At 39.3% G+C, this 18660-nt stretch overlaps 1 protein-coding gene across 1 annotated transcript in view; it reads right to left on the bottom strand.

Moving 5' to 3' along the window:
• Positions 1 to 18660, bottom strand: part of NOX4 (NADPH oxidase 4) — a 104095-nt gene that overhangs the window by 28320 nt on the left and 57115 nt on the right. Inside the window, exon 13 of the mRNA XM_057373656.1 lies at positions 10640 to 10721. Coding sequence (XP_057229639.1) covers positions 10640 to 10721 — 82 coding nt within the window. The remainder of the gene's footprint in view (positions 1 to 10639; positions 10722 to 18660) is intronic.

Below are 18660 nucleotides of genomic sequence, written 5' to 3'. Positions count from 1 at the left end.
GTTTGACATATGTGAGTTGAAAGAAATTTCATGTTGTCTCCTCGAAACAAAAGAGGGCTGACAGAGAGGCTGGCATGTAACAACTGCCCTTCACAGAAAGTCTGCTCTTTCTGGATGGAAAACAGCACAGCATTTCACTTTGGCATAACTGAAATGTGTAAACAGTGACTTTTGCATTGGTTACAGACCAGCTGTGATCCTTCAGGACAACGGCCCCTGACCTTCCCACTTAGAAACACTGGCACAAACACTGGATTGCTCACTGCATCACCCTAATAAAGATTTTGGTACTTTCTAGTCTTTCTTGCAACTTATACTAAAAAATTATAACCCTGATTTCATTTCACATCTCCAGATTTTACCTTATTCCAGCTTGAATGAAGTGCCAGCTTCCTAGTATTTGAGCAAAGTGAGTGGGATCKCTSCAATGCACTTYCAACTCTTGCTCATGGAATGACMAAATAACATTACATCTACATRATTTGCCATATCCAAGTTGAAGCASAARAAAATRGATGGCTCAGTTCTGCCAMTGTTTCTTTGGCCTTGCTCTGGTAAAAGAGTACCATGTGATGGAGAAATTGTCAACAGACACTTCCATTGCTGTATTTTTTCAAACAACGTAAGATGTAAGGCCCGAAAAAATAAAGCACAAATAGCTTTCAAAAGTCTTTTGTGAAGGGATGCAAATACCTTTATTTTTGAGAAACCACTGGAAATGCATGCCAGCACATCAAATATTGTTTAGGAAACTTCAGCTATCYATGCAAATAAAAGAATGATATAATCAATTGTAAGGCTTTCAGAATCGGTTCAATATAATATTCAATTTGTTAAGATGATTTATCTATAAGAGGAAGTAGTTAAATCTTAAGAATATTAGAAATCACCAACACTAATGCACCTAAAAAACCTATTTTTATCTGGAAGACATAGCACACAGTGAACGGAAATACAAAGCTATAATAGCCTTAGGTGACACCATGATGAACCATGCAGAGGAAACTTGCAAACTCTCAGGCATCTGGCTTTTACAAGACACTTTTGAGTACTTTTTGAAACCAGAGAGGACACGGAAAAATCTTGCACTGGTAACTTTAGAGGTCGTAGCACAGGATATTGTTTCCATACTGGTCAAGCAGATTTGGGATAAGAACACTGACCCTGATGCTCTGTGGATTTTTTGATTAGGCAGCAATTTTGCCTTATACAAGCTCCCAAAGGAAYGAGAAAATTTTAAATGTTTGGTTTTAAATGAGAGTTTGGTTCTACATTACTTTCAACYACACAGAAATTTAGATTAAACCTTGTTTTATAAAGATACCTTGACAGCAATGGATAATTAAGTCATAAAGCAAAGTGTTATATGAAAGTTATTAGACTCGAAAGCAAATGATTTTCATATCTTTTCTTTGTCTTCAATGCCTATAAGACACCTTCTCTCATTGCTTTRAGAGAAGAAAAAATGTCACCACATTCATGATACAAAAGAAATGCATTGCTAATCACCTCACTTGACACAYGTGATCCCTCATTTTAGGTGCAGATGCTTAGACTAATAATTTTCTGACAAGTCTGTAACCCACAAGATTCTTCTTTTGAAAAACAACAACCAGGAACTCTGAATATCACCAAATCTATCTTCACCATCCAACAAATCAGCACTGTATCTTCTACTCAAACAGCTTTTGTGTTTGGACTTATCTACTTTAGTCTCCAATTCTGTTTGTGAACAGCSTCAGCCAGCTGATTAGGCAACAATCAGAAAGGATTTGGCAGCTAATAGCACTGACTGTGGAAGTCCTGCAGCTGCTAACAATGTTTTCCAGCTGCTAGCTGTCTGGCCATTCAAAAACACTTGTGATTCTTGCAAACCACTTGACAAGGTCGTAGAAGAAGTTTCCTCGGGGCTAGGCTTGGCCCTTTGGGCACTGTCAACCAGCAGCCAACTCCTGTCCTCATGGCTGAGGATAATTAACATCTACAATAATTTACTATAGGATGAGACAGCTTTTCCACCACTGCCAATTTTAACAACTTCATAGTTCTGAGCTAAGCTCTAGTCCAGATGCTCAGACATCTTCCTCTGTGAAATGGGGCTGTTGGAAGTGTTTATTTGGGGATGRTCAGTTCAGGGTGGTCYTGCTGGCATCCCACAGCCAAGTCTCCTATACATTTCTCTGAAGAGACCAGGAATGATYGTTAGATCACATGTGCCTATTGCTGCCCCTGATTATCACCAAGAGTTTAAAGGCCAACATGTCTCATGAAAAAGAAATGTAAAGTGTCTCCCTTCCACATTTATTAAAGAGCCTGGCACTCAGAACTGAACCACTTCACCAATGCCCTGCACCAAAAGGTTGCTAAAACTGAAATCCAGGCTAATGTCCTGAAAAGGGACATCCTTGCCCATTTTATGCAAAAGTAGAACATCTTAACAGTCTTCTTTGGCATGAATGTTTGTGCTCCCCTCTCCTCTGTTCATTAAACAACACAAAGAGAGACTTGTAGTACAGACAAGWTGCTTATCTGACAATTTACCTGGATCTTCAAACCTTCTCTTTGGGGAAGAGCCAGAACTGCAATGAATGTTCATAAATTTATACCATTGTTAAAGACCAGGAAGTATGTTTATGGCTTATGTCTTGTATGAAACACAAAGATGACATGACAGGCAGCTTTTTTTTTTTTTTTTCCTTCAAGTCTTTAGGGGCATAACATTGTCCACTTTGCCCTTTATTGTGAAATCTTTCTTTTCTCCCTTTTTCACCAAGACTTACTAACAAAATCCCACTCACAGATGCTGCCTCCTTTAACAATCTCTATGAAAGAAAACAGCCTCTGAGGTCCCTCAATGAAAGAATGGGGCCAAAAATAAAATTGCTAATGTGCAGGTAGGTGTATAGGAGTGAATGAATAATGCTGCCCTTTTTTATCCAGAGTCACACAGAACCACAAAACCACAGAATGGTTGGAGCTGGAAGGAACCTCTGGAGATCATTTAGTCCAAACCCCCCTGTGCAGGCAGGTTCACCTGGAGTAGTGGGTTGCACAGGACTACATTCAGGAGGAAATTACCACTGTCAACAACCAAAACTNCCCAGAACCTGGTGCTTGGATTTCTGTAACTATGGTAATCGTGAAACTACTTTTTTTAAACTAATACAAGCCATTATTTTTAAAACTATGATAAAATTGGATATAAGGGYGGAATGATCATTTTAACTCTCTCTTACATAATGAATCAAAGAACTTCACTAATAATGTCAGCATCAAACTACTATAACTTCTGTTTGAGTTGTTTTAAAAAAACATCCCTCAAGACATCTAGTGGCAGATAATTCCCCACAGTCTCGTGATGCTGCTCAGTAGTAGCCAGGTATGCATCCATTAAATCAGCAAGTTTTATCAAGAACCATGCTCATACTCCCAGACAGCCAAATGAAAACCTGCTCTAATATTTTGTCTTACCCCATTCCCTTTGAACAAAGCAATTTTGGGGATTTCATCTCCCAAATGTTGTGAAAAGTTTAGTGATCTTTTATTCTCAGTCTGCCACTTCCCGTTCTCAGCTGGGATTATTGCAATGTTTTGCATAAAACAAATCATGCCTGCTAATAAGGCACAAGTAYGTTATGATAAACAGATAAGTTCAAGTAGCATTCTACAATGCTTGGTACTTAAAAAAGAATATGTATGTACACAGAGCTTCAATTTTGCATGTATGTTGCYGTACAAATCTTTTACAGGTTTGGGGTTTTTTTTTCCACATCTTTCTACCTAGAAAGATTTTGCCTTAGATTTCAGATCTGAGCCCTGTTGAAGTTAGCAGCAAAATTCCCCTTGACTTTAAGGGGACTGTTTCACTCCATTCTGTTGTTACATGAACTTGAGGCTTTTGTTAGCAGAACAAAAGTGTCTTTATTTTACAAGTTACTGGACTACTGCACTGGTACTCTGAACAAATATAGCCTATGTCTCGAGGAATTTATGACCCATATCTTAGTTTCATGTGTAGTACTAAATATTTCAAGAAACTGACTTGGTTCTGTTTGGTATTATCTGGATGAGTCCATATGAATTCTTTGTAGAATTTGAGCTCAAAGATGGAATGCACAGTATGAATTACTGTCCTCATTCTTCCCATTTCCATTATGATTTCAACAAAATTTAGATCCAATACTTGCATTTTTACTCCTATAATATGATWGCCATTTTTAATTAACAGTTACCAGCTATCCCATTGCTATGTTCTTTCCATTTGGTAAAACCCCAATTGACAGGAAAATGCACTTTACTTAGAATGGAGGTTTTATTGTCATGGAGCTCAGCCTTGCACTGGTCTGTAAACTCTACAGGATAAGGTGATATCACTGCAAGAAGTCTCATTAAAAAAAAAGGAAAAAGAATGAAAAATAAGAGAAAAAAATCCCAACCCCCTAAAAACATKCTTCTTTATAAACAACTTGAATTTCTTTTAAAGGTCATCACAGATTCCTTAAGTAGGTCTCATTTTTAATCAAGTCATCAAAATTCTCTGGAACTCAGGTTTCTGAGGACTCAGACTGATGATAAGATAGTTTGCTTCTAGCCTGCATTTTGAAATAAATCTTGGAACATTTCAAAACCAGTAATTTTCATGCTTCATGTACAATGCTACACAAAGCATTTAAAGTGCTTGTGTGGGCATTTCTGAAAGGCTCCTTCACTTGGCACTTTCCCATCTGATTTCAGCAATATGGGCAGGCCACGTGTTTTTGCAGCGGAAAACAGGATAGATGTTATTTCAGATGAGAGAGCCAACTGCATACAACTGAAAGGGCAGTGGAAGACCTGATTTCTATTTCTGCTCTTATCCCAAGAAGAATAGTTCCTGGGTGATGCTGGTAACTCACATCAGAGACCCATGGCTCAGTTTTTTCCTCTGTAGCAAGAGAACATCTTTTGTAAAGCACTTCACAGGAAGCCTTTTATAGAAAAATCACTCCTTAAAAGTTCTCCACCTCTTTTTAAAATTGAAAATCTCTTTGCCTTTGCAATGAAGACCCAGTGACAAATACATAGGTCACGAATTTCCCCCTTGCTGATCATCAGGGAAGACTTTGCCTTTGTTTCTAATGCAAACAGAATTGGGTTTCTAGGCCATGACCCTGCTAGCTGCTCTTGTGCATGCTTCAATCTGGGATTCCAGGGAATCTCAGTGGGTGCACTGATTGAGCATCATCCCTTCCAGAAGCCACAACTCACTGTTTTCTTCAGTTAGACACAAATTATTTTCCTCTGAAAAGAAAAATGCTCTCCAGACAGCTGCAAATAAGATATAAGTTTTATTCCTGGGGTATTATTTATGAAATTTCTTGGCTCAGATTTCAAGCTGTAGAAAATTGCCACAGATCCATAACAGATCCATTATCATTAGAATGAACAGCAATTGGAACCAGAAGACACAATAGTTTAGGACACTATCTGCCGCCTATTTGTCTAGATTTCTCCATGATGAGAATTGAAAAACACCATTTAGCTTTTTCGGAGCTGAAACTTTTCAGCAGCTTTTCAAAGATGACCTTCACAAACAGGTATTTAAAGATTCATATATATATGAAACAAGCTCATGTATTTTCTGTGACTTTTTGTGATGTGAAAATTACCAGCATTTTTGTGCATACAGAAGAAGACTACCTTAAGATACCATGAATATATGCCAAACAATGGTTTGCAACTTTATGACTGATGAAAAGTAAACATATTTGGAATATTTTTTCTTTATCCTTTCATATTCATCATATTCTTTCATTATACCTGCTGGGTTGTAAGTTTTTTCTAAGTATTTTCTTCTCCAAAATTAAAGATTTTTGTCATTCCATTTAAATAATAAGGTTTATTTTTTATAAAGTCAAATTTATCAGTTAAGATTGTTGCCCTGTTCGGCTACAAAGGAGTGGTGTTATTTCTCTATGTGCACTTTATGGAAACAGTTACCAAAATACTTCCTTTGTTTTTCTTCATTCCTGACTTTTTTATTAGATTGTTTTGTTTTAAAAATAAATGGAAAAACTTTGGAAAGGTTCTAAAATTTTGAGAAAAAAAGACCTTTTTAGAAAGCCTTGCCCTGCAAGAAATTATTTATTTATTTTGTTTCAGAGAAGGGCAAGTTTTAAACCGACCTCCAACCTCTTATATGGAGGTGTCATTTCAGATGGTACAGATTTTCTTGTTCAGCAGAAAATGGTACAGTGAGATGGCATAAACTGGGAATTGAAGTTAAAAAATTTATCACAGGTGAAGTAGTCGACAACTGCAACAAGCTGATCTAAAGGCTTKTGAGTTTTCCAGTTTTTAACATCTCAATTTGATTCTAAATTCCTGCTCTGGCTGAATGAGAAACTTGCTGCAGGGATTATCAGTAATGCGCTATGGCTTATGTTAAGAAGGGACTCAAATTAGCTGGAACATAACTGCTCCTTCTGTTCTTAAAATCTGTGAATCATCCAAAAACTTTTCTACCAAACCCACAGAAGATAAGAGTGAAGACTGCAAATATTTCTGAAGGGGGGAAAAAAAAGAAGCAAATAATCCGTCTAAAAAAACCCACCTATTTATGTGAGGATTTCAGCACTAACTTGAAAATATAAAGTGCAGCTAAACTGACAGGTCACTTGTAGACAGAAAAAAACTGCTAAAAACCTGTAATGCCAGTAGCATTTCYGGCACATCCCCCTGAAGTGTTGTTTCTGTCATGTCAGGTGTCAACCTCTGTCCTGCCTTTTCACCCCTCAACCTAATTTCTCACCCTCACACTTATTTTATCACTTCCTTTATCACTCTGTTCTTTGGGGTTTGTTTTTTACTTTTGACGTTCTGGGGCCCAGCTACAAGAGGCAATTCTCCCTGGTGATTGCATGTCTTTCCCTTGTGCACACAGCACGGGCAGTCAGGGGGGAGTGGAGTCAACAGGGAAAGACACAAACCCCTCAGGGCATGGAGCAACCTAAGCCCCGACTGCTACCACCACCCACACAGCCAAATTATTGAGCACAGTGCCTTCTTCAGGAGCATTCCTGTGCAGCCTTTGCTGTACTCGAGCAGTTGTTGCATTTTATGAGTGAAACTGTGAAAACAACATCTAGGAATGTCATCGGCAAAGTGGGCAACCAAGGGAAGCGTGAGCTTGATACCAACACGAGAAAAGCTCCGGCAGAAATGTGCAAAATGTGAAACTTAAAAGATTTTTTCTGAGATATAGCAGGCCCTAATGCTCATTGTAAAAGTAAGGAGTCAGGATAAGTCATTGCAAAAATTTGGCTTGCTGACAGACCTGAGTGTGTTGGCATAACTCCCCTTAGTGACTTCAGCATGCTTGAGGAGTGAGGGAGAGCAGGAGCAAGCTGCAGATATGTCTGTCATTTGTTTTGTGTGCAGAGGGTTTTCCCAGTTGGTTATGCTCAGCTGCAGCTATGCACCCCAGCCCATTTGGTTGCCCACAGCTGCAGGTTTATTCTTAGTTTCAGGAATGCAAATCCTGGAGGACATGTAATGGCTTCATGTCAGCAAGGAGACAGGTTTTCATCTCAAAATATTTCTCTCTGTGGACGGGTCAGTTTCCGGATGAGGTGGATAAGAGAAGTTTAGTAACATCTGATTTCTGAACCACGTGAGACACATGTGGTATCAGAAAGACTTGCCCGGATGAGGCTGCTCTTGCTTGTTCTGTAACCACATGCAGTGCAATGTTTCATTAAGAAACTCCACTCTAGGCATGGGACTGAAGCATAAGACACAGCCAAGCTCCTTCTGCTCTGCAACCTTGTGAAGAGAAGTGAGAGGACAAACACTGCAGGCTGGGCTGACTGGGTGGGTGCCGTACCCAGAGCTGGCASAGCGCTGAATCCCAGCCCATGGGCCACAGCAATGGCCAGTGCTCATCATGGGCACACAGGGGTAAGTCAAGAAGTCAAGGTGATGGGCAGGGTGGCTTTACAAGCCTTAATCTTTGCAAGATCAGGCCTCTCCATAGTCTCCTCTGYTTGCCAGAGCAGGTGTTGGCTCCTCAGCTAAGCCAAGGCCATCAGAATAAACTCTGGCAAACACAAGGACAAAAGATCCCCCATTTCCCCATCAGCTAGGAGGGCAAAGCATGTTTCTTTGACACATTTACCCCAGATAATACAGGAAAATGTTCATCCATAYTCTAGAAAACTTCTTCCTGCCATTCTGGTGCACAGACATCTTCTCTGAGAACAACATGCACTTAAAATTATCCTGCTGTTCCCTGGGAAAGAGTTCAGGTCTTAATATAATAAATGTTCAAGAACATAATTCAGGCAAGAACACCAAGGTTTCTATTTCTTTCAAAAGTTGATGGATTATAGTTTGCCCACTTAGCCTTTAATATTTATTACAATGATTCTGAATATCCTGAGTGGTGCTGAACATCCTATCCAATCTCCTTCCTTTGGACATATGTCTCCTAAATATGTGAAAAACTTTTATCCTTTCCACCTACTAAGCCCTGCTTAGTCAAGCAATTCAGCTAACTCATTACTAAGAATTCTCCTCTATTTTTAACCTTCCATAATCTTAGGATTTCTTTAATCATTACAAGCTCCACTTCATGCCCTATGACAACATCTCATTAATATGACCTTCCTGCTCAGATCTTTATGTAGTACAACCAACCACTGTTCAGCTGAAGCCAATGAAGGGACACTGATTTATGAGATCTGTCTCTTCATCACCTTAAGTTCTGTTAATTGACCCTTCAGTAAAAAATGAGAATAGGAAAGGGAAAAAAATGACATGGGAAAAAGACAAAATACATTATGAAAATGAACTAGTTTTCTACCTTGCTCAACACAAGTACTTTGCTCTAAAGACAGTCCCTGGGGAAATCTGGATATGTCAATAGTGTTCAACCAGTTTTTAAATGAGCTGTAATATATGATAAATTTCTGTAGCAAGCAASCAAATTTGCACCAATTAATGACGCTATAAAAAAGAACCTATTGCTTTTGAGAACATACACTTCTTTTTTGGTTAAGTGCCAAAATTTGGCTGACTTTTGTTATGTTAGAGGAAACAGTCAATCATGCCAGGTATTTTTGCTGAAAACATGATCCTTTTAGTTATGCAAGGCCACTGTAACTTCAAACAGCAGCAGAGCTCCACATAAGCTCTCTGCTCTGTGGTCTTTGAAGAGCTGAAGCATCCTCTGTCAGAAGACAACAGACAACTCAKTCGCCCATGAATCTGACATTGTGCAATATTGTTAGTAGACTTTTTGCCAAGAATGCTAGCAATAAATTGAATGTAATGAAATGGAAAGTCAAACATCTTTGTAATGATTTATACAGAGATAAGTCTGTTCTTTGAGGAAGGACAATGAACTGTTTCTCAGACCAGTCTGACAGTGTCCATATCAAAAATGAAAAAGTCTAAGCCAAGTAAAGCATTGTACTGCCAGGGTTCCAAAGGATAAGGACAAAAGTAATAATTCATGGAAGTCCTGTTGAAACAAGTAGCCCAATCCATCCACATAAGGTGCCTTCCACTGTTTGATATAATGTACTTCCACAGTAGTGGCAATGGAAAATGCAAGGAAAAAAATTAGGGGGATAAAACTGCGTTTCCTTGGAGTCAAAACAAAACTTCCCCATTTTCAGAATCAGGATTTCATCTTTGAGTGCTTTTATTTTCAAGCATTCACAGAGAGGAGGTGACTGGCTTTCAAGTCACCTTGAGGTGACAAGAGGCTAGTACTCAGCCTCTCTAATTGTCTGTTCTTTAAAAAACTATAATATTTTAAGAGATTTAACACCTAGCTCCACTGAATACTCACCTATTTCAGAAACCTCCTTACAATAATAATTAAAATAAATAACTCTGCTTGTTTCCATCATCACTGGGGAACTGGCTTAATACATTCTTTCTTCCTTTTCCTCCCTCTATCTACCCTGTACTAGCATTTTTTCATTTYTTATTCTGGGCAGGGTTAATGTGAGGACTATTKCTTCTTTCTTYCCCTACACTGCCTYTGTTCAAGACTCAGKTGAAAGTGACTGTTTCTTCTAGTCCATATAATTGCAAAGAGCTTTTATTGTTTCACTCAGGTGAAACTTGGAAAAAGAAGAGGCATTGTCCAAGACATTCAATATATTCAAAAACTTGAACACACAACACTACTCTTTTTATCCCTTTAGGGATACAGGCAAACATATATCCCTAAAAAAGACAGAAAAAAAATGTTTCTAGTGTTGCCAGGCTTTCAGAGGAAAGCCTGTTAAAATTCAAGGGAATCTATCACCATAAATGATGGAATCCCACAAGACAAGAGTGGGGATTAGCCTGACGATTACCTATGTCAACAGCGAAACAAAGCTCCATCCGACAATGATCCAGGCAGCTTAACATCTGTGCTCCACCACCACCGCCTCCCTGCTGACAGCTGGGCGTGTGTGCAAAGCCTGTCTGCTTCTCCCTGACAGCACTCAAAAGCCTGCAGGGATGGGTGCAAGTGTGGCTCCCTGACAGCTCTGCCTGAGGACTTCACACCAAAAGCATGAACAGTGCTAGAAATGCTTCACTCGCCCTCGCTGCAAATAGGTAAAGGTTTTATTTCTCCCAAGAAGACAATCTTACTTACTTGGGATAGCGTCTCTGCTGAAAGATGGGCAGAATCTCTGTATCTTGATTTGAATGCAGAAGCAGTAAATCCCGAAATCTTTCTGTCAGGACAAAGAAAAAAAAAAAAAAAAAAAAAAAAAAAAAGAAAAGAAAAAGAAGAAAAAAAAACAAACCCAGACTGTGACTCTGCATTATAAGTTCAGGCCACAAGTAAGCAAGCAGCAATATCAGTGAATTCTCTTCTCCAGCAATATTTAGCAGAGGACAAAACTAAGWATAAACACTAAATCTCTGTTTCCTGTAAAACCTTTTAATATTTTAAACAGTCTTTATTTTCATCCAATACTGAACTCTAGTCGTGCCTTTAAGTTTCTGAGGTTTGCACAGAGGTCTTCTGGGTATCATGCACAGACAGCCATAAACGGTCGCTGCCTTGAAGAGCTTAGCCTAAACAGAAAGAAGGAACCCCAAAGAATTCACCAGCCACTCAAGGATTACAATAGTWGACACAGATTAATTAATTCATCTGCATTACACTGCAGGAAAAATTCTTTGGTAACTGATTCACTGGTATTTTCAAGGATAGACTTGGAAGACTGCTTTTACTTTGCTACTACATTTAAAAAACTCCAGGATAAGATTATCTGCAGGAGGTAAAGCTTTTGTATTTCACTGACCACCAAATTAAGGGGTGGTTGTGGTTTATGCAGCTGCCTCTCCCTGATGCCTTTTTCTAGAGGTGGTTAGACACAATAAATCAAGTTGGATGTGTAGCAGTTTCTATCAGTACTGATTTTCCAGTYGTGAAAGATGGAAGCCTCTTCAAAATTCACCTCATATCCAGATTTAGGGATAGCATAGGATTCTCACCCAGATGAAATCCCTTTAGTATGTCCCATAGCTCTCCATAGCATGGGATATGCTCTGTTTCYTTCTTTCCTTCCAACAACTGCAACTTTAATCTGTCCTGCAGTGGCACAGAATGGTTGCCCTTTCCATCTCCTGCCCTTYCTTCAACACCTTACAACTACAGCTGGAAGTCTTCAGCTGCAYGTGTTACCCTTCCTTTGCTAAACGACATTTTATAGCCTACATTGTATGTACCAGCTGTACCACAGATTTCACTAAACCAACTCACTTCCATGAATTTTTTTCATTCTGGGAACTGAACCTGAGGGTAAGTGTAGKCCTCCTCCTCTTAGATTCATACGTATTTTAAAATATCTCTCTCTAACACCAAGTTAATGGATTAGGAAATTGCGGGACAGAAAAACATTTGGGTTTATGTAATGTTATGTCACCATAACTAAACTCCATTAATTTGGATACAATTCTGCTAAAGTGGGAAAAAACCCACCCAAAACTATACTTCATAAAGCTGCAGTACCTTGAAGAAAGCACAATAAATTCAGAGAGAAAACTCTCTTGTTAAGGGCTCAGTTTTAAAGGTCAATTGTCTCACACCTCTAGTCTTTCCTCAGCTGGCTAAGATGTACTGCAAACATCTTGGATAAGATACATGATCTGCCAGTGAAGAAACAAGGGCTTATCTTTGTTCCTTTACTTCTACACCTCTTCAGATTCAATTCTGAAAGAACTAAGCACTCCCAACTCCAAAATTCTTACCACATCTTTAAAATGTAACTTAGCCTTCCTGTACCTAACTAAAACAAAGACCAGATGTGGCCAACAAAAATAAATGCAATAAATGCAATAAATGTAATGTTGTAAAGATGAAAGTTAAATCCAATTAGTGCATTTCAGGAAACAGCCTGCTCACTGTCTTGARGAAAAGCTTTCCATTCAGCTACTTCAAGCTTTAGGAAGATGAAGAAATTTGCTTTTCTTTCAGTCTTCTGGTACATGGCAATAAGCTGTACACACACACACCCTATCATCCTTAAAGATGACACACTATCATCTTCAAAAGCCACTGGACAGGAACTGAAAGGCTTCAGAAAGCTTTTACTGATGCAAAATAACACTTTATGTTTCAGAACCAGCACGTGAACTTCCACCTCTACCTCAGTATCCTCCCCACRCAGCTGTTGCATTTCCAGGCATCTTTTACAAAAGCCTTTATTCCAACAACAGCCTTTGTGTGTGCCTGGTGCAGGAAAGCGAGGAAGTTTACAACGGCAAACACTGAGTGACARCGCTTCTTTCCATGACTTGAGGATTTTGATCTCCAGAGCATGGTGTGAGACATCCTGATTAAGGATCTGTCTACACTCTGATTAGGATATGTCTGTGGTGGCACGGCTGATTTACTTTTGAGGGCCTGTAACCAGGTGTGACAGTGATGTAATGCATGGGGAGATGAGCTCTTAGTTCAGTGCTGCACAACAATTACAGGTCGGTGAGTGAAGCTGGTTTCTCAGACCTTGCTGAGGGCCTGTGACTCTGGGAGAGACAAAACACATCTCAGTGCAGATATATCCTGCCCTATTGCTCTGTCTGACATGGCTGTCACCCAGGAAGAGAGCCATATTCCATCTCTAGCCCCTAYTCTGCCTTCTTCTTGTGCTGCTGCCCTTTCACATTGATCAAGCCACCTGGCTGCACTCCAGGACTCAGTTCAGCAAGCAGTGATCTTGAAAATATTTTGAATACTAATACAACAGAGCTGGCCAGTACTGGGGCAAAAGCAGCCAAGTTATGGCATCTGAAATTGGCTGAACAGTTTTCCTACTAGATCTTGTTTTAAAGTCAGCTTTTTTTTTCCCCCACGCTATGGCAAATTTCCCAGGCAGATGTATTTTCTTTTCACCATGCGACTTTACTCGTTTTTCCATGTGGCGTGGTTTAATCTCAGCCAGCAACCAAGCCYCACACAGCTACACGTTCACTCCCCCCACAGCARGATGGGGGAGAGAATCAGAGGAGTTAAAGCAAGAAAACTCATGGGTGGAGGCAAAGGCAGTTTATTAGGATAGACAAGGGAAGAAATTATAATCACAGCAGTAATAATAAAAATAATTAGAATAAAATAATTAGAATATACAAAACAAGTGATGCACAGTGCAGTCGRCTCACACCTGCCAACCAATGCCCAGAAAGTCCCTGAGCAGCGGCTCCTGGCCAGCTTTCCTCACAGTTTATGTACTGAACAYGATGCCATATGGTGTAGAATATCYCAAAGGYCAGCTGGGGTCAGCTGTCCTGGCTGTGTCCCCTCCCAATGCCTTATGYCTCCCAGCCTTCWCGYTGGYAGGGCATGTAAAGATGGAAAGTCCTTGTCTTGGTATAAAGACTACTTGGCAACAACTAAAACATCCRTGTGTTATCAACATTAYTCTCAACTTAAATCCAAAACACACATCGCTGTACAAACTATTAGTAAGAGAACTGACTCTATTCCAGATGAGCCCAGGACACCACAGAAACACTCACACTTTATGGTGGCATTCCACCTCATCTCAAATCTATCCTGCAACTTTCCCCAGCACATTTAACTTCCATGTCCTGTAAATCCTCTCAATGGAAATGACACGCAGGACAGAAGCCTTTAGGACTAATTGTGCCATGGGACCATTGTGTACATGCCACTCCTCAGATCTGTGACATTGTACTATTACACATGTGTGTGCACAGCACCAAAGTCACTCTAGTACAAGTGACAATACTGTCTTTATACACTATCATCCAGGTGATGAGGGAGGTGACAACAGACTTGGCAGCTACTGACAGCACAGACACTTTTGGTGGAGAAAGCGCTCCAATTTGCAAGAAAAAAGTCACAGTGATACCTTCCCAAAGCAGGGAGAATTTTTTTTTTTCAGAAACCTAAGATCTTCTTCTAATTTGTGCTACAACAACTAATGAAAGATTTAGAATTAATGAAATCAATAATTAGAGCATTTTSTCATTATTTTGATTTGCAATCACTAGTTGATCAACAGAACTAAACAAAGTCAAAATCTTTTCATTACTTGGATAAATTTAGAGAGWTATCTTCCAAAATGGAGTAATTTTTGATGGGATTTTTATGGCTACGTGTTGATCTGATTCATTAAAATAAAAAAGAATAACATTTACTTCCCCAAAGTTGCTTGTTTCTGAAAACTGGCAATTATCTTCTCTGTTCCTCACTCTATTCATGCCATTTGCATGACTTCAAGTCTGTTCTATMCAGTCTCCTAGGGACTGTTCCCATTGTTCTGAGATCAGTTGTACCACTGCTGCCTTTGTCCTAGAGGACAAAATTCTCAGACACATTCTCAGTCTCATCTTATGCTCAAACTCAGGTTTTCAATATGATGAGTGCCTCAACTCATTTTGAGTGYACAATTCCTTTCAAATCCTTTATCAGTGGAAGTCCTCAGTTCAATTTAGGCGGCCTCATTGAGACCATAGATGTTTAGCTAAACTTTTAACTAACTAAACATAGTTAGTTACTCGTGATGATTGGGGGCTGGTTGTAATAACACAGTCTTAGGCCCTGTCCTCCTAAATCAGGAAAGTTGCAGACTATAAAGAAGAGAAAGTTTGCCATTATAATCTTCATGGATTTAACCTGTCCTATATATGTACGCCTTTCTTCCCTGTCTTTTATCTAATTATTATTCTTTCTATTCTATCTTTTGCTCCTTCTCCCCCTCCCAGCATAACATATTCGCAAGTCAGCTACTGGAAACTCAGTTTTAAATGCCCTTACCATCTTATGATAATGCCTGTTACGGAAAGTCAGCTAATCTGCAAGGACAGAAGGATGCAATTCGAGAGAAATATTCCCTTTAAAATATTTAGATTAATGCTATATTTGTACTCAAACAGAATGGGGTTGTGCACGGTATGGCAAGTTGACAGTAATGTCAGAAAAATGTGAGCAAGAATGGGCATACAGTCTGAAGGTCACTCAAACTGGTTACACAGCCCYGTTTCCTTCCTCCAGAATACACTATTACAGAAGTGGAAAGAGAGACAAAGGAAATTTTTGCATTATTCTAATATCTGGGGCTTCTCAAAGCAAAGAAAAATAATTTGTATAGAAGGTCCCTGGGAGTTAAAACACATTATTATTCACATTTTGTAGACAGAAACACACTGTGGCACAAAGAGCACTGGCCTTGTYTTTTAAAGCTGTCAGGTCCCTGAAGCTCTTATTGCTTTAGCACTTCAAAAATTATGCCAAAAGTCACACACTGCAGTTGTGTAAGGTTTGACTTTAAAATTAAGGTCTCATGGTTGTCTTTTTGTGCTCCTTCTTGTTACAAAATACCCTACAGAAAATAAAAGCAAAGTTTCTCCCCTTTCACTGCAACTTCACTCTGCTGAATTCCAAGGGTCTTGAAAAATCAAATCCCTGCTCCTGCAGAGTTTGACAGGTATGAACCTATGAGCTCACTGCAATATATAACTGAAGTCTGAGACATTACTGGTTTGTTTATCCCAACCACCTTTTAACCAGCACTTTCTGACCACTTTCTGACCCTCTAATAAAAAGAAAGGCTGAATTGCAATCAGCTGAATTAAGAGCACTGTAAAACTGATGGAAATTGGCTTTTACATGATAAGGATTTTTTTATACTAGTTTTATGGKTTTTTTAAAATAAATAGAAATGTGATGAGAAAGCAACTAAAGAATGGGAGAACAGAAGAGCTTCATCACTTACAAAGAACAGAAATTGCAGGTCAGCAGCCAGCCAAGATGTCTACCAAATGGGCTATCCTTAGTGACACTCTTCTACATTTAGATATTTTGTGGTCATGTTTCTGTAATTACCACTTCTGCAATTTACTGAGAAACAAATGTCAGTTCCACCTGTCACCACAAGGACACTTGTAAGTCCTGCAATTTCGAACTAAAAAAATCTGCCTAGTTTTATGAACACCTTTCATGCCATGAATAACAACTTGCTATAATTAAAACAAAACAAATTAAAAAGGAAGTCAGCTTTCTTAAAACTGCTGATGATATTTAACAGGGTTTGAGATCCACCAATCTGACTTGCTTTCAAGCTCTGTAAATTTGGAAATGCTGTCATAAGTAGTTCCTCAGTGCCTTTTAAAAATAAAAGTCATTTAGGAAAAGTCTTTGCCAGATAAGGGCTATAAAACTATGATGAGCAACAAGATGGCATAAAAATGAAATGTCTGCTATTTTAGTTTGACCTGTGGCTTATWAATGGCCAAAGTTCCTGAAGTTAAGGAACTGTCACTTCTCTCCTCTTGAAGAGTCAGTGCTACAAAAATCCTCCATCAGATTAAAAAGGGAGGAAAAAAAAAGATGATGAGTTAATGTTGATGATCAAAAGGTTCCAAAATGATTACATCATCAGCCTTGGAATTCCCCTAAAACATACATATTTTGCTGATAGAGAMAGGCTTTTTGACCAGATTGAACTTCCATGATTCTCAGTCCATTACGCCTCATGGAGTTTAATTCTCCTGTTTTCCCACCACCATTTCCTTCCCTCCCAATCAGTCATCTGAAAGACTAATTAGAGCCATCATTTACAAAGCCACTAAAACCCCCTGAAAAYTAGTGAAAACCCAGAAAGATGAAAACTGTATATAAACCCTTGGCTGTTCATATTTATTTAAGGGAAATAGAGAAGCCTTTACAGAAAGACAACTGGACTCCTCATTTTCTAAGGYAGGTGAATAAACAATGATCATTCTTCCTTTCAACTTTTTTCTTTTGCAGGAAAAAGAAAAACAAGGGGAATTCAAACGATCATTACACAGGTCAGCAGTGAACCTCCAGTCCCTCTGGAGGGAATAGTTCTCCCTTCTTTGAAGGAAGTCTGTGCACTCCCTGCTTTCCCTCCTAACCTGCCTGTTCTTCCTAAAAAGCAGTCAGCTCTTCTCTTTTTCTACCTGTGTGCTTACCAGTTCAAAATCATTCTCCCTCCCTGATTCCAGCATAACCAAATCCTTTTCTTGCTGGATTTCTCAGTGTTTCCTTGTGTCTTTAAATTGTCCCAACTACTACATCAAAATTAGCTCGGACAGATTTATTTCTAACTAGATCTCCCTTCACACTATAATCACACATCTTGCATGATTTAGAGATGTATACCCATATATCAGCCAATGAAGAAGCAGAGTAAAAGGCAGTTCTTGTCCCAGGAACGTTAAAAGGTTGGAAGATGAATGATGAGAGGGAAAAACTATCACTTGTTTTGCTTCAAAAGAGGGAGGAGAGGTTCTGAGGACCATAGATAGACTGCATTTTGTACAACTGACCTGACAAGACATGACTGAGTGACCCAGACTGCCTATCAGCTACACTGCCAGACCCGAGCTCCCCAGACAGCCAGGGGAGAGAAGCAGACACAACACCAAAGTCAAGCAGTGTTGAGCTCAACACCGAGTTAGAAAGCCTTCTAAGTGTTACAAGCAGAGCTGGGAATTAGCTGACTGCTAGAGTTCAATGTCTTAGTCAAGGAACTATTTTTTATCCTAGAGATACTTACTATACTCGAAGACTATTTCTGTTGTGACAGTAGAGCTCATTCCACAACCAAGTGTAACAGTGAAACACAGTTTCTAAACAACACAAAACTTCAACTTAAAAAAAATACCTTTATAAATGCATGCTCTGAAGAAAACACTATTCATGCACATTTTTTTTAGCACTGCATTCTACAGCTGCTGCCTTTGGCCATGAAGGGCTGYACTTTGCTGCTTGAATTTCCCATGAGCAAATGCAGGGAGGCTCAACTACCATTTCTTTCCCTAGTGCTGTATTTTCCTCTTTCACAGCATGCCAGAAGAAATTATTAAGCAGCAGTATATCCTTTTAGGCTTTAAGATAATGTTGTGACACTTGCTCTAGAAAGTCCTTATATTCATAGAAAAAGAAAAAGATACTCAAAACTATGCAAAACAGGGGGGATTCAACTGGTTCTCTCTTTGTAGCTTGTAATCTGATACAGAAACTGGAGGAAACCCAACCTTTCAAAAGCTACATGGAATTTTTTGACACTGAAATGGAGCTACTATCCAGCTGTGCAATTACTGCAAYACTGACCAGCTCTGCACATCTCCAGCGGGTTTGCCTCTAAAAGGCTGAGCAAAGGCACAATTCATCAG

The sequence above is a fragment of the Malurus melanocephalus genome, unplaced genomic scaffold (assembly GCF_030028575.1).
Source record: "Malurus melanocephalus ecotype Western Australia unplaced genomic scaffold, MMel_1.1 scaffold_204, whole genome shotgun sequence".
In the NCBI taxonomy this organism is placed as follows: Eukaryota; Metazoa; Chordata; class Aves; order Passeriformes; family Maluridae; genus Malurus; species Malurus melanocephalus.
The sequence above is the reverse complement of the archived record's forward strand: the minus strand, read 5'-3'. Positions and strand labels throughout refer to the sequence as shown.